The following is a 17,486-nucleotide window of genomic DNA, read 5'->3' as shown; positions in this document are numbered from 1 at the left end:
TCAAATGATGTCTCTCTTGCATTTGTAAGTATTCATACTTCTGGTGTTATTAACACCCTAAAACTTCACCGAGATTTTTGAAACATCATGTGGTTTACTCACTGTTTTTCTTAAACAAATCCTTTTCTCCAGTATAATCATATATTTTTTATTTTCAGGGTAGGAAAAGTTTCATTTTTCTGTTTTGAATGTAGCACACCTCAGTAGATGGGTTTTGCAGTTGCCAATTAAAAGATATTGTTCACTAACTGCCCTGCATAATAATTCAATCTTTGCGTCTTTGTACCACATATTAGAATGTATTTCTATTGGAATTCTTCTAACATACTTAATCATCAAATTGTAACTCTGGGATTTTGCTGAATTTTGTTTACACTTTATGTGTTATCGTTGCTAAGAGCCCAGCTTAAAATCTAGGTAAAGAAAAAGTAAGTTTTCCACCATAAAGAATATTGCAAAACAGAGATCAAAGGCATAATTTTACTTCTCAATCTGTGCAATTTAACTTAGTTTACAATTAAAGAATGAGTTTAATTGTCAAACTTTTAAATTTTATTAAATGTTTGCGGTAATGCATGGAATGAATTCCGAACCTACTAAATACACAGGCAGCTGTTTGTAATTTGCATTTTTATCACTTTTGAAAGAGCACAATGTACTTCCTGCATCTTATTTTCAGAATTTGCATATTTATCATCTTTGGCCTATCCAGTATATAGTATGGAGTACTTGAGTATCTCATTCTTTGAATTTTCATTTTTGATTATAAATCAAACGATGTCTGACATTTTTTCTCTTTTCTCATTTTTCTCTTCTCTCAACCTCCAGGTTTACTTGCTCCCGTTTCTTCTTGGCTCTAATAATAAAATGCACAAAATATTTCAATTAGTTTCTTTTCTCAGCCTTCCTCAGGGCACCAGTGTTTACCATAAATCTAAAGGCAAAACAAACACTAAGCTTATTGTTTTAATTCAGACATTTTCAAAATACCATTCAAACTTAATCCACTTCCTTTTCACGCCTCCTATGCTTTGCATGTGGATGGAGGGGTGAAGAAAATGGAAAGGGTTCTACAAGTAGGGACGCACCGTGGGACACTCAATGAATAGGTGAAAGACGCACCGTGGGGAGACAGGCACCTCCACACACACTGGCAGTATTCCTACCACCAGAAAGGACACGTGGTCTCAAAGGCAGGCTTCCAAGGAGAATGACCCTCCAGATGCCTTCCGTTCCTGCCCCTAATTCCCACAGACCTTTTCCTCTCCTATTGTGTTATGCCCATAGCATCCCAGGACATTTTCCCAAAAGACTCCTTCTGCCTATTTACATGTCTATGGCCTTGGCTTCAGACCCTTAGAGAACAGACTAATGGTGGTTTGGGTTTTCCACCTCCTTCCCTGCAGCAGTCCATCTGTCCACAGGGAAATGTTGAAACTGCCGCTCTGCGCCCTGGCAGGAATACGTGGGAGACAACACAAGCTAATCGTTTTCTTCCTATTCTGGCTTTAACAACAATCAGAAAGGATAAGAGTTTCTAGGTTATAAATTTCCTAGTTAAAAGACAAATAAGAAAACAAATTATATTATTATAAGATCAAGCTTTTTGACTTTATGTCCCTATTCTTCCTGATATAGAAAATGTATCTAGTCCTTTCCACATAAGCTCAGTGATTTCTTAGTCACTTTCTCCATATTCAGGTTTAAAATTCTTTCTCCGGGGTTTTCTCCCTACCTACCTCCCTACCTCACCTCCCGGCTGTTGTTCCTAATTCCTGAGGTCGGGGCAATAGAGAATGTGCTTCTGTGTGAGCGCCAGTGAGAGGACATAATTTTAACAATCCTGACAAATCTGGGTCCTGTGCAAGGCTCCTACTTCCCTTGAAAGCTGGCCCAGAAACCTAGTCCAAGGTTTCTCAAACTTCAATGTGTGTGGTTTCTATTTGGTTCTCTGGCACAAGAAATCCGTTAAGATTATAGCTAAGTATCTCCCCACTCCAATAGGATTCAACAACAATAGCCTTTTTCCGGTATTCATCCCTTTAATCCCAGCTGGAAGACCTTGCGTAGACTCACTGGTCCCCTCTCCCAGGAACTCCCTCGCACTTGAAACTCACAGGAATATGGGATGTCCTCCCATGCAACTTTGGCACTTGGAAATCTTAAGGAGCTGTCAACAGTCCTCCCATGTTGTGACTTGCCTCCCCCCAACACAGAGTACTTGAGAAATTGCCTTCACAGCTTTTCTCTGTAGGTTGCATCTGGGAAATGTGGCACAGTCATACACACAGATGCTCTGAGCTGGACATGGATGGTACATAGTTTATGTTTTCAACGTGACCCTCTCTTCCCTCAATCCTTCTATAATTCATGTTTACATGTAACTGTCTGAGATGGGAGAGGGGAGGGGGCTACAGGAATAAGGAGAAGAGCCCATACCTGAATACACCAATTATCATCTCTCCCAAAAGGAAACCACAGGAGAAGAAGCTGTAGCTCAACTACTGCTATAATAGTTTTACCCAGGATTTTAATCAACGTTTCACCTTCTTTTCCCACAAAATTAAGCGTGATGATGTGAAAATTCATACAAAGTTAAAACAAAGTCAATAGCACTGCAACAGAGTTGTCTTGCAGTACAGTACGATTTGGGAAAGGATGGTGGAATCTAGCGGTTGTCACCTGTATATAAATATATACCTATCAGCTGTTTATTTCGGAAAGGGGAAACTTTCTGATATGAACATTTTCTGGCCCATTCTGGGAAGCTCCAGTATAAGAACTCGTGTATTTCAAATTATTCTTAAAGTTCTAGGCTACTTATTTAGGTAGGATCCCTTTGTCTGGAACGTCTTCTGAAAGGTTCAGCTGTCAGAGAAGTAAATGAAAGCATTTTATTCTGTGTGGTTTTCCAAAAGAAAAGATATGCTGGGAGAAGACACCATGTTGTTTAGCAAAAAAGCAACCTGAAGTCAGGGCTAATAAAAATCTTTACCCTGAGAAGCTTCCCAAGATCCCTACGTTATTCCCAACTCAGTGTACAAGGAGAGAATGAAGTCCCTTGGAACCTCCTGGCCAAGAAATGTCATCTTGGTTGCCCTTTCACCCTGTATCAGTCAATATTTGTCTATAGTAGATATAGCAAAGTTTTAATATCTTATTTGCATCAAAATACATACATACATACATACACAAAGAATACACCTCAATATATTATATAATTGTTGCAACTACTATGTTTGTTGCCCAGGAAAGAACTATATCAAAAGTAATACATAAAATTAGGGGGAAAGAGACACAATAATGTAAAGTAAAATTAAGTTTCTAATAGAAAAGATTTTTACTAAAATCCAAGTAATTATGTACATATATCTTGAAAATATTACTTATTTTAATGTTTTCTAAAATGTGTTCCTTAAACTTAAAAAATTATTTATTTCCAGAATTGCCTAATACATTAAAATCACCAGTAAATAATTACCTGTATATATCTTTTCAGTTTTTGAATATGTTTTTGAAAAAGGAATTCGTTTTCGCCAGGCTGAGCCATTATACGATGTTGACATATATTTGTCTGTGTAAAAAGAGAAGACTGGAATTAAGTATTTTGTAACTTTAAAATCAGATTAAAGTTATAAATGTCTCCAGGGTGAGTGAAGCTATTCTCTAAGTAATTAATTTTATCATTTCAAAGCTTTGGCATTAGGGATATAAATGAGTTTATTAAGACAACTTAAGTTATCAGTGAACTTGGTTACTAATCTCTTAATTGGTTGTCCAACTCCTCAAATAAGGCTCTCACCCATGAGGTTATGCTAGAGGAGAATAAAATATTGAAGTATGACCAAAATTTTTACCACCTTGCTTTACCATGTTCGTATGTACAATTCTGCTAAGGAAATCCCATTTCCTTCTATGAAGTGACTTCTATGATCACAAAGATCACTCTGCAATAGTGAGCTCACTGCCCAAGGAAACCAGTGCACTTACAGACTTATCTGATCTTTAAATACTTACTTTTCTCTGACAAGCCTACATCTCAACTACTATCTAAAATGACTTCAAGTCTGACTATGTAGCTGTGGTTCTGAAAGCAAGGTCCATGACAATACCAAGAATGTTCTTTTTCCCTATGTTTCCATTGTACTAATGGTACCAAAAAAATAGAGTGTAACTACAGACATCTTTACACACATCTAGACTTTAGCAATAAACTGTTCTAGTATTTATTGCATTCTTCACAGCCATCTGCTTCTACTAAAATGAAAAATGATAATAATAACAATAAATGAAATAATAGTAATAGTGACAAATAAAATTAAAATCCAGATTCACCTAAGAAAATATCCTTGTCTACATATAAATCCATATACCATTCTATTCTGAAATAGAAAAATAATTGAAATAAGCTACTGTCTATTTAAATTGTAAAATGAAGAACCCAAGAAAGACAGAGTCTTTACTTAAGTTTCAAAAAGTGCAAAACATTCAGAATTCCACTAACTAGATTTTGAACATGGAAAATCACAAACATGAAATTACAGATAATTGAGTGGCATCTGGTTAAGTTGAAAAAAAAGTAAAATCCATCTTCAAAAGAGTGAAATTCATCTGAGACAGGAAAGAAAAAAACATTTGTGGCTTTGTACTTCTTGACATGTACTATGACTTTGCCTATTACATGATGAAATGGTTTAGAAGTAATCTGTACGTGGTGGGAGAGATGAGAGGTTGTCAAAAATATTGCAGTTAACCTTCAAACTAACCCTTTCAAAAAATAATCATAAAGACTTAAGAAAAAGCCAAGGCGCTAGCTTGACTGTGATAATCGAACTAGGCAGTTACTGGAACAAGAAAATGTCAACCATTTAAAAACAATCCTCCAGAATGAAATAAAGCCATCCAAGGGGATCCAAGGGCAGAGCTCTGAGATAAAAGTTTAGGGAGGTCCCACGTCAAGTCATCTCTACGCAACGGGAGCTTTCCTCCATATCCTTTAGATCACTGGCACTCCTGCACATGCCGTAAATCCTCTCGCTGGTTTCTAAGATACTACGGTGGTGAAGGTCTGAGAAAGAAGAGGGGTGTGGGTGCCAGGGAAGATGAGCCAGCCATTAGGAAACCTCGTGAGATGCAAACCACAGACGGGAGCAAAGCACAGTGGTAAAGGGCCTCACCTGAACAGAGGTTGAGTTTGGGTTCCTTGTTAACATCACCTTTGTTGTAGGAACCATTTGCGGGCCTGCTGCGGGGAGGTGCATTCAAGGAGACAGTCCTGACGGTCTCTCTCTGAACGTGGATATAGGATGCATTCTCAGCATTTCGGTTTTTATTGCTGCGATAATAACTCATTTTATTTTTGGGATTTGGAGCCTGTACTGCTGTAAAGAAAGGGTGGAGGGAGGGATAAAACAAGTTGGTTTCACACCAATAAATAATACTTAAGTATTTGATAGCACAACAGAAAACAATAAACTAAAATGATTAAGAGGAGTTGGGTTGACATTTAAACTAACATTTATGTTGCATGACAGCAATTTGTTTTTCAGATAGAAAATATTAGATATTTGATCTCTTTTAAAATTATAATTTAGAAATATGAAATATAGGGACACTTTACCTCTCCTCATTCCAGGGCCAGGGAAGTTCTTTGGTTCATCATAAATCCATTTTCTTTTTTTCACACCTTTAAAATGAGGCTTCCTCACTGGCTGGACGTTGTTCACTTAGAGAAGATACAAATTTTTACATGTTTTTAAGAGATGCTTTTATCTGAAAATTACTGTAGGTGATAATTACATATCTGTGCATTCAAATGTCAAGCAAGAGAAAAAAATAAATACACCACCCTAATGCTTTTCTTTTTAGAACAAAGGGTGATTTATTTTTAAGTACAGAAAAAACCTAACTTGGAAATAGATTGATGAGAAAACCTTCAATAACTAGCTTTCCTCGAAGGAAAAGAAAAATGCTTCTGTCCAAAGGAATGTGGATTTACAAAAAGAACATAAAATTGTATTCCAAATATAATTATAAATCCCATTACAATGCTATTATTAAGTAGTTCTAGAACTGTTATTTTCAACAGAAATTGTTTTGTACTTTTTTGGCTAAAACTACTCTTCTTAAGAAGTTGGATTAAAGTAAAATACTTTCAGTGAATTGTACCTTACTCTTTTAAGATCTTAAGAAGCTGAGTGTAGAGATAGTTTGATCAAATAAGATTAAATAATAGAATGTCTGCATGTTAAGAATGTTAACTTTCTTAACTTAACTTTTCACTTTCTACTTGCATGTTTTTACATCAAAATTTTTATATATGCATTCTCAAGTTTTCAGAAATTTCTAAGGTACAATTTCTCCAGAACCTTAAAATAATTTGGTAGAGAGGGGCACTCTGTTATTTCTTTGTGCGAGAAACCTTCACAGTTGACTACTGCACAGAGAAAATGAACCTTAAGTACACTGTACGGATTCCACTCTCCATGGCAAACCAATAAATCTGTCCTTGCCCTGGCTCACAACTTCAGCTTAAGCTATAAATCCCCAATAAAACTGTGCTTCACTGCCTCCTCTTCAAACATCGTGCTCACCTCCACTCCCACTCTCCCAATCCTAAGGTTTAAGCCATATTTTTAACAAGCACTACTCAACCGAGCCTCTCTGAGACAAGTCATCACAATCCCCATCAGCGCCTAGCTGGGATCCAAGGATATTTTAGGTGTTCAACAAATAAAATAAAGAACAGAAAGGAGGGAAGGAATCAGGAAGATTCACAAGTGATAACAGCATTGAGGAAGTATCTCACAGTACTGAATATCAAAGAGAAGCCAAATTATTTAAAATAATCTAAAACATAATAAAGTGATGCCAATGTATTCTACTATGGAAAAAATTTTAAAAGATTATTATACCAGTGAATCTTCTGACGAGTTAGTACAGTGTTAATTTTAATTCCTAAATTAAACTGGTGGGAAAGCATGTAATTTACTAGGACCTACATCACAATTCATTGTCAGAGTTAGTAGAAGAATATTGTGTCTTTAACTCTTAGTCCTGAATAATTTTTAAACCTTCTTTGTTTTTTCTCTCTCTCTTTTTTTTTCAAGTTCTATTTTAAATAAGTAAAACAAATCCATGATAAGACAAATATATCTAAGGCCAAAAAGTGATAGAGCTAATGTCTCACTTGAAGAGGGCTCCTCTCTGCACTTCATACTGATATTCTCAGTGGCATTTAAAACATGCGCTGTAGGTGCTAGTCGGGTAGTTAGGGAACGCTTTGGATGAGGACTTTCCTTGTTATCTTTTAAAGCAAATTAAGAAAATAAAATGTCAGTATTAGTAAAGGAAGTGTTTCAGTTGGTATTTCACTATTCAAATATTTACATGATGGGCTCACCTCTTCAAAACATACATGTATACTAATTCCGAGGAAAGCATCTTTAAAAGTCCCTTAGTTCTCCCCTTGATTCCCAAGTGTCATCACTAATGGGATTTTAAAATTCAAATCTACGTCATCATCTTCCATATGTGAACAACAAATGGTGGTGGTATTTTTAATATCCCCACACAAAATAATTGAAGAGTTGTCAATTTTATGTTAAACGGGCCCAATTACATTGGGGTTTTGAGAATATGTAAAATGTGACCACTTTCACTTGTTCTATACTGTGGAGCAGGACTATCCAGAAGGATTTTGCAGGATGACGGAAACATTCTACTTCTGCTCTGTCGATATGGCAGCCACTAGCCACACTGGCTGTTGAGCACTTGACATGTGGCTAGTGCAAGTGAAAAACTGAATTTTGACTTTTCTCAGTGTTAAGTAGTCACACATGGCTAGTGGATACTGCTTTGGTTTAGCTTCTGAGAGTTTCTTTGATGGAATGGGTGAAACTTTTCCATCTCTGTAAAAAGGAGATTTGCATACAATTTTCCATGAAAATACTTTTCCTATGTTTGAGAGAATTTAGTGGTGGGGAAAACAGTACATTGCTTGGGTTTACATTTTGATGGAAAGGATGCGAAGCCCTCTAATTACAGGACTGCTATACTTTTAATCTGTGACTGAGAGACGTACCCAACAGAAAGGTGCCCCCTAGGGGATTCTGAGCAAAGTAAGGGTGGCATCAAACTCTAAAGGATGTATTTCATAATTTCTCATCATTATTCACAGAGTTTAGTTAGCAATAATTCTAAAACAAAGCCATCACGAGATTAATGCCCTTCACGGTGTTCGCAATGTTTTCTAATAAAATTCAGTCATACTGATAAATTGGAAAAACAAGCTGAAAAAGAATTGATATTACCATTTAAGAAAGCCAAAAACTTTAAAGCTAGCAATATTCCTAGAAATTAGGTAGTACAAAAGGCTAAGTTTTCAAGAAGGAAACTAAGGTTTAAAAATGATCAAGTCCAATGGGCACATAATTAGAGAAAGAGCAGGGACTAAACCTTAAGGGTCTTGACTGTGTTCAGTATGTATTTTGATTTTATTACTTTCCCTTTTATATTGCTTTTGTAACAACCAAGCTTTGTTTTTAACTTATTTAGGCAAATTACAAATGAATGAAAATTACAGAATAAATTACCTTTAGTATTTGAACATTTCAGCAGGGAGCTTTCTTTCTCTTCATTTAAAGCTTTATTTTCATCCACTCCAAGAAATATGATTCTCTGTGGAACGTAACAGTCACCTCCTATGACAAAACCTTACTGTCAGTGGCATAATGGTAGAAACTTTCAACATCGGAATGTTCTCTATAATATCCCTTTTGTCCACTTTTGTTTAAATACTACTCAGCGGTACCATCTCACGTCTATATATATATATATATGTATGTATCATACTTAATGTATATGTTTAGATTCATATACGTGTATTAACAAAGGTATACGTGAATACTCATTCTGTCATACAATTCTCATTCTGTCATGCAATTCTAATTGTAAGAAAATAGCATATTTAACAAAATTGTCCATTAACTATGACAATCTTTAGTCCCATCCTCTAGAGATGGTCAAACTAAATACAATTTGTCATCCATATGACACATTCTCATACATGAAAGCAGTCTTCATGTTCCTTAAAGGTCTTCTATATTCCAGGATATATATCCAGAGTTGCTTTAAATATCACTTATACACAAAATTTCCAAATCCTTCACCATACAAGAGCCTTTCTTAATATTAAATATTTGTTTCAAATAACCTTCTTTAAAAAATGATACCTAAATGTGGAGAAATTAGTGGAACTAATACAAAAAGAGTTGACATTTATGGAGTAATTTTCTGTGTGTTCCCCTGAGTACTTTAGATGACTTTCCACATTTAACATTCTTCCTGTGCTACTCCTTAATAATTCACTGTGAGTTTTCCTTAGCTATTTGGTAGTGGAAACACATCACTGAATCATATTTAAAACATGTGGCCAACAAAAAACATGTTTTTTCCTCTCTTAAACTATGTCATGTCAGGTTTTACCCAACTTTAAGAAAAGCCACCATTAATGTCTTGAACCTAACATGTAAGAATTTATGTTTATTTTTTTAATTTACCTGGCTAAATATGGTTTATTGTTCCAGCAAATTAACATTCAATCATCTATAAAGTTTACAAACATGTCTCCATTCACCCATTCAATATGTTTAAGCTGACTGTCATTTATTTACACATATTTATTGAGATCATCTTGTGCTAGAAATTCTACTACAGATATTTATCTTTAGTGATCAATTATATATAGTTTTTGTCCTTAAAGAGCTTACCTAAAACCAATAATAAAAGTCAAAAAAAAAAGTTTAGTTTCTTCCATGACCAAATGGCTTGTATCTGAATATTTCTTGCCCCAAATAATTATTAACTACCAAAAACAAACTGATTGAAAAATAACTCAATGAGTAGGACTGTAATGCTGGAGAGTAATTGAGGAAAGTCAAGTTTACATGCACCCTGGCTTTATTACCCTGAACGAGTTGAAGTCCACACTCACCATGGATTTTTCCCTGAAAGCATTTGTAATTTATCGTGCAGGAAAATACTATGCAGAAAGACCAACTATGTAGGCTAAAAGGAAGGAATCCAAAGTTTGGAACTATATAAGTGATTTGAACTGGAGGATGGAAACCAAAAGAGGAGGAAACGAAGAAGTTCTCCTGAAATATGCATAAATTCCCTTTAAGTTGTTGCCCACACTTTTCATGAACAATTGGAACCTAAGAAACAAGCAAAAACACCTTCTGAAAGGCTAAAGAACTGGTTAAAGACTTCAGACACTGCATCCAGCTTGGGTGGCAAAATTTGGAATTGGAAACTCACTGGAGTGGAAAGATCTTGGTGAACACTCCTTGCTCTTAGCTGATAACCTAAAAAAAGCAACATTTGAGGAATAAGGGCCTCTCCTACTACTAAAAACTACACCTTCAATGAGAGAGAAAAAAATAGTTCATGTGCTACATTATCCTAATAAAGTCAAAACCATAGAATAAAGGCGGCCTGCTGATAATCTAGCTGCCTGCTGAAAGAAACGTTACTCTGTGGAAAAACATTCATACACACTATGTAATTTTTTAGCCCTCATGTCTAGCATCTAATAAAATATTAGAAGTCATAATAATACAGAGAATAATTGAGTAAAATCCAGAGGAAAATGAAAAAGATCCAAGCATTATGAAACAGAAAGTTAGAAAAAATAACATTACTAATATAAAAATAGAACATTAATTGGAAATTTAAGTAGGAAACCCATACGGAGTTCAAAAAGAAGTTAAGAATTTAATACGTGGATTTAAGGATAGAAAGGAGGAGGATTAGTGAACAGGATAGATTAGCAGAAAGTGTGCGAACTTGTTTAGAGTAACCAATAAGGAAAACATAATTTTAAATGGGCTAAAGAGACTGAAAAACACTTGACAAAAACCCCACACATTTGACCAAAAAAAAAAAATTGAAATGGTAATTAAGTTTATGAAAGGGTGCTCCACAGAATTAATCATCAAGAAAATACCAATTAAAATTATAGTAAGATACTACTAGCCACCCACCAGAAAGGCTAGAGTTAAAAGGACTGTGAAAATAGTTAAGTGTTGATAAAGATATACAGTAAGATTACTCCAAAGAAAACATCCACACATGTCATTCAGAAGACACTTACGAGAATGCTCATAACAGCCCCAAACGGCAACAATGTCCATCAAACCACCATACGATATTCATGGTGCTTTTGAGGTTTTTCACAAACATGCACAGCAGTAAAATATTTGAGTTGCTGGACCCTCACGTTCCTAGCTGAGGTCCAACATGGCAATGCTGGGTGTTCTTGTTTCAGTTTTCATATAGATGACTGGAGGATGGAGACAGTGGAGGGCAGCACCCCAAAGTTTAAGCAACATAACTCTGATGCTTGTTAGTAAGATGGTCTTCAGAGCGTGCCTTAACACTTCTGAACCTTGTTTTCTCTTTTGTAAAATGAAAGAAAATACAGTCTACCAGGATGAGTAATTTCTAGGGTTTAAGATAACAATCTATGTGAGATATGTATATGCATGTAGTGTGTGTGTGTGCACGTGTGTGTACTTATTTACCCTAAGAGCAATGGTTTAATATTTGCAAATTCAGTGTTCACATGAACCCTATAGAACATAACTACTGGGAATAATGAGAAGCAACTCTCTGTATGCGTGCACGTGCATGCATTTAACTTAGTGTGTGCTCACATACATACATATGCACACACGTGCATGCATTTAACTTAGCATGTGCTCACATACATACATATGCACATACACTGTATATAGATATTTCCAGCAATGAAAAACTGTCACTGCAGCCATCAACAGCACAGATCAGTCTCATACTAACATTGTTAAGTAAAAGATTCAAAACTAAAAGATTCACACTGCACATTTCCACTTAAATAAAAGTCAATAAATGCAAAGTTAACCTCTGGTAATAGAGGTCAGAGTAGTGGTTATCATTGCGAGGGGACTACTGCCGTGGAGAGCAGGAGTATTCTGTAGTACCACAAATATGGATGCGAATACATGTAAAATTTAGACTTGTGGATGTGATTAAAGTCCAATCTTAATAAAACATTAAAATAGTACTAAGACTAAAGAGAATGTCTAAGTGTTTTCCTTCAAATTGAATATTATTAATTCATTAGTTATAATTTAAATTTTTGATCATCTTCCCTTTAAATATATTTTATCAATACAGAGGTCTAAGTGTGTTTGTGTTGCTCTCATATATATAGGGGATTTTTCTATATAGTAACATAGATAACATTATGATGCCTAGAAAACCAATGTGCCTTAATATGCTAGAAACTCAGTATCCTAGATGATGGAAAATCTTAACATTCCCTCGGCACAGTGATTCAACAAGCTTATTACTCTAACACTATTCTTGGACAGACTAATGAAAGGGGACTGACATCTCATATTTTCTTGGCCCCCGCAAAGTGGAAAACATATTACTGATGCCACAAAATGAAAGAAAGTTTATTTTTGATAGAAAGTATCAGTTTAGCAGCAGTTGAAAATAATATTTTATTAGATTTAAATCTAAGACATGAAATGATAAAAAAAAAAAAAAAGGATAGAGACTTTACATCTTTTATGTTTACATGGATGGAACTGAAACATTCTTTTTTTTTGCATTTTTTGGCCAGGGCTGGGCTTGAACCCACCACCTCTGGCATATGGGACCAGTGCCCTACCCCTTTGAGCCACAGGCACCACCCTGAAACATTCTTTTTAATAAAGTATCTCAAGAATGGAAAAAAAGTATCCAGTGTACTCAATACTATTATGAAACTAATATATAATCACCTACACATTCATATGAAAGATAAAACACAAATATAGTCTAGAAAGAAGGAGGGAGAGTGGAAGGGAAGAGAGAGGGAGGTTATTTGGTGGGACCTCACCCATTGTGCACTATGCGATAATGTATTTCAAAACTATTCAGAGTAGAATATAAATATCTCACTGCAACAAATAAGTGAGGTGATGGTCATGTTAATCAGTTTGATGTAAGCATTCCTCGTTGTATATCAAATCAGTATGTTGCATACATAAATATACATGGTTACGATTTAATAAAAAATCAGTAAATAAAAACAGGTCATTCTTAGAAAATAAACAAAAAAATTATAGAGAAAAACATGGGGAAAACTCTAGAAGATATCAGTCTGGAGAAATTTTATGAAGAAGATGGCGTTAATAGTGGCAACATCAACATAAATGAGATTAATTAAGCTAAAAGTCTAACAATCAAAGCAAACAGACAACCTTCAGAATGGCAAAAGATATTTACATGTTACAAATCTGACAAAGGACTGATAACAACAATCTATAGAGAACTCTGATTAATCAACAAAAAAGAGCAAACAATCCCATCTATCACTAGGCAAGAGATATGAACAGAATCTTCTCTGAGGAGGAACACAGACAAATGGCCAACAAATGTATGAAAAAATTCTCATCATCCCTAATCATAAGAGAAATGCAAATCAAAACCACCCTGAAATATAACCTAACCCCAGTGAGAATAGCCCACATCACAAAGTCCCAAAGCTGCAAATACTGAAGTGAATGTAGAGAGCTGGGAACACTTTTTGTTGTTGTTGTTAGAGACAGAGTCTCACTTCATCACCCTCAGTAGAGTGCCATGGTGTCACAGCTCACAGCAACCTCCAACTTCCGGGCTCAGGCGATTCTCTTGCCTCAGCCTCCCAAGTAGCTGGGACTATAGGCGCCAGCCTCAACACCTGGCTATTTTTTTTTTTTTTTTGGTTGCAGTTTGGCCAAGCCTGGGTTTGAACCTGTCACCCTATATGGGGCCAGCGCCCTACCCATTGAGCCACAGGTGCCACCTGGAGAGCATACTTTTACACAGCTGGTGGGAGTGAAAACTATGATAGCATGTTTGGAAAGAAGTATGGAAAGAAGTATCAAAGAGCTAAATTTAGACCTTCCATTTTTTTCCCACAATCCCATTACTAGGCATCTGCCCAGAAGGGAAAAAATAAAATCATTTTAGTCCAAAGACATGTTTATTGCAGTTCAATTCACAATTGCCAAGATGTGGAAGGAACCCACATGCCCATTAACCCACAAATGGATCAAAAACAGTACACACACACACACACTATGGAATACTATTCAGCCATTAAAAAGATGGAGACTTTTCAAATTTGTATTTACCTGGATGGAGCTGAAACACTTTCTTATTAGTAAATTATCACAAGAAGGGAAAAGCAAATATCCAATGTACTCAATACTAATATGAAACCAACAGAAAAATAACTACAAACCCATAGGAGAGAAAAACACAAGTATACTCAAGTGAGGGGAGGGGAAAGAAAGGAGGAGGGAGAAGGAAAAGGGGAAAGGGAGGAGTCCTTGGGACTGGTGAGCTCTCACCTGATGGGCACATTGTAACGGTGTACAGCGTACCCCCTGGATGAAGGACTCAACCACAACTTGACCTTTATCTTAGAAACACAAATGATGTAACCTAATCATTTGTACCCTCAGAGTAATCTGAATTTTAAAAAAGAAAATAATCTTTTATTAACCAAAAAGACAATATGAGTTAGTAATATTCAACAAAATGTATAATGAGAACTCGTCAGGTTAAAGGGATCCAGTTTTGTTCTCTGCTCAGTTGTAATAGACAGTGTAACCTTCACCGGGAGAAACATGCTGCTTCAAGGTGACCAAACAATGACCGCTAGTCTAAAATTGCTGCAAATATATGAAAGAAGAAGAAAGAACAAACTAACATTGACATCAGATAAAAAAATGGTAGACAACGGAAAATGATTGAAAATGGGGCTGCAGGAAGTATTGCCAATATGCTCAGGACAATCTCCTTGTTTTCCACACATGTTCTTCCCACCCAACCACACACTTTTTCCTCCTCAAAAAAGTCTACTTGTTTTTAAAAGAAAATATTAGAATTTTCTGTGAAAGGATGAATTTTCTAAAATGTTTCTGCTAAAATGCAGTTCAAAATGTTTAAGCAGTTACACACAATTGGATGTTATGCCTTGGCACAAATAATACATACATTTGTACATAGCTGCCTTAACAGAGACTTACTCAAAGGATTTATTGTCTCTTCTGTTAATAGCTCCGTTATAGAATATTATAGCACTTTCTTGATTCCCAGATTCAAGGCCTGAACTCAAGTTCTCTACACACACACAGAGGCACACACATATACCAGATTTCTCATAAAAACTTCAGAAAATGAAAAATCTTGCACAATGAGTACAAATTCACACGTAGTGTTTGGTAAATATATTAGCCTCTGAAAGCATCTGATTTTGTGATGTATTTATAATCCCTAGGTTAAAAGTGAAACAGATAAAAAAAAATTATGCATGAGAGGAAGTTCAAACTCATAAATACAGTGATGTATTAAGAATCAATCAATAATAATTTAACTTACTTCTGGTAATAAAATAACTCACCTCCATTTTCAGCAATGTCAGTCCTTGGTTTCCTATCCAGGGATGTCTTTATCTCACCTTGCCTTTCAAGGCTATATTTTGTTGGAACTGTAAGACCATCCCCTATAAATGATAAGAAAGGCATTCTGGAAACTATTATAAGCTTAAATAAGAAGTTCATGATAGAATTTAGTATGAAACTAAAAAGCTTACCAATTAATGTAAGTATTCTTTGCACAGAGATCTGAAGAATGACAAATTTATAAATATATGCCTTTTAAGCAAATTTGTCAATTGCTAACAGAGGAGCAAGAATGTACATTCTTCTATTTGGATTATTTATCAAATGGCAATTTAAAGCTCTATTGTATGTGTATAATATATTTTAGTTTGTTTGATGTGTTTTCATACAATGAATTTTTGCAGGCAGAATGGGGACCAAAGACTCCATTCTTGGTGAGGGAAAACAGCCCCAGAAAAAGGGGAAAAATGAAAAAGTAACCTGAGTGAGTTGGAACAAAGAAAAGTCAGCTAGTTTGCCTTTAAACCAGCTGCTGCTAAATTTCTTATCTGAGCAAGTTTCCTGCTTTTCCTAGAACTCTGGCCTATCAGGGATACAGCTTACAAACACCCCTCCTGGATCTGTGAACACTCTGGAGGAATAATGGCCATAGAAGATGCTGTGGCAAGGCCCTGAAAGATATACATCAACTAGGCAATTTCCTGCCCAGTAAACAGACAAAGCAGATACCCATTGTGGAGATTTGCATCTGGCTTGGGCAGAGATCAAGGGAACTGCTTGAGCCCTGAAATATGGGCAGGGGGGCTTATGTCCCTTATTACAGAGGAAGACCCTCTGTGGTGGTGATGAGAGGAAAATTCCTTTCTCCCACCGATTCTTCAGAGGAGATTGCCACCAGTGGTGTTTTACTCCACAGGGAACTACTGGAGTCTAACCCCTCCCTAGGAATCCACATGTGTGACCTCAGACAGGAGGTCACCCCCACACAAGGCTCAAGTTCCATATTTCTCAAGGCTGCTCAGACCCTTAAAGTTAATGATTATAAAAACAATCGGAGCTGAGATCCTCACTCAGAGAAACTGCTGGTATCTTTCTTCCCTCCCTCAGCTTACCCTCTGAGCAAATAGCCATCAATAAAAGCTGAATGGAACAGACACATTCTGTGCCATTACTGGAACCCCACAAATGGGCGGTGGTCCCCTGAGTTCCCACCTTTAAAAATTCTATCCTGTGTCTCTTGTCTCTTTCTTTCTTGTCGTTTCTAACTTTATATTTCTTCAGTCGGTCACTGCCAGATCCACAGGTCTTAGCAGACCCTGCCCCCCGGGTGGGACCCCCCAAATTTTTGTAATATTTCTTTTAGCTGTTTACCATTAGCCATTGAGTAAAAAGTATAAGAATCACTACTGACCACAATATGCTAATTACACTATGAAAATTAAATTATTTTCTCAGTTTTCCTTATATAAGTCTCTGGATAATTTTCTTCTAAAACAAATAGGTAAAAGCAGAATAAAAGACATGACAATGTAAAATTCTGGATCAGACTTGCATGGGGTAGGGGACTCATTTTGGTATAGAAGACTTTTTTTTTTTTTTGTAGAGACAGAGTCTCACTGTACCGCCCTCGGTAGAGTGCCGTGGCATCACACAGCTCACAGCAACCTCCAGCTCTTGGGCTTACGTGATTCTCTTGCCTCAGCCTCCTGAGCAGCTGGGACTACAGGCGCCGGCCACAAAGCCCGGCTATTTTTTTTTTTTTTGGCAGTTTGGCCGGGGCTGGGCTTGAACCCGCCACCCTCAGCATATGGGGCCGGCACCAGAAGACATTAATAGCATAACTGATAACATTCGTGGAGGGAAAGGCTGTAAACAATATTCTATCAGTGGTAATTTCCTGATGTGGGTATTGATACTACAATTGTGGAATAGCAAATGGGCATGATGTCTGCAACTTACTCTCACACAGTTCAGAAAATAATAATAACAATGTATCCGAAG

The 17,486-nt window shown here is 36.3% G+C and overlaps 1 protein-coding gene across 1 annotated transcript in view; it reads right to left on the bottom strand.

Moving 5' to 3' along the window:
- Nucleotides 1-672: 672 nt before the first annotated feature.
- The window catches only part of C3H12orf50 (chromosome 3 C12orf50 homolog), a 39,612-nt gene continuing 22,798 nt past the window's right edge, over nt 673-17,486 (bottom strand). Inside the window, exons 7-13 of the mRNA XM_053583358.1 lie at nt 15,485-15,586; nt 8,595-8,702; nt 7,190-7,306; nt 5,621-5,725; nt 5,178-5,381; nt 3,482-3,574; nt 673-856 (exon numbers count right to left, since the gene is read on the bottom strand). Of these exons, the coding sequence (XP_053439333.1) occupies nt 831-856; nt 3,482-3,574; nt 5,178-5,381; nt 5,621-5,725; nt 7,190-7,306; nt 8,595-8,702; nt 15,485-15,586 (755 nt within the window). The 3' untranslated portion in view covers nt 673-830. The remainder of the gene's footprint in view (nt 857-3,481; nt 3,575-5,177; nt 5,382-5,620; nt 5,726-7,189; nt 7,307-8,594; nt 8,703-15,484; nt 15,587-17,486) is intronic.

The sequence above is a fragment of the Nycticebus coucang genome, chromosome 3 (assembly GCF_027406575.1).
Source record: "Nycticebus coucang isolate mNycCou1 chromosome 3, mNycCou1.pri, whole genome shotgun sequence".
NCBI classification, from domain to species: domain Eukaryota; kingdom Metazoa; phylum Chordata; class Mammalia; order Primates; family Lorisidae; genus Nycticebus; species Nycticebus coucang.
This window is presented reverse-complemented; position numbering and strand designations above follow the sequence as displayed.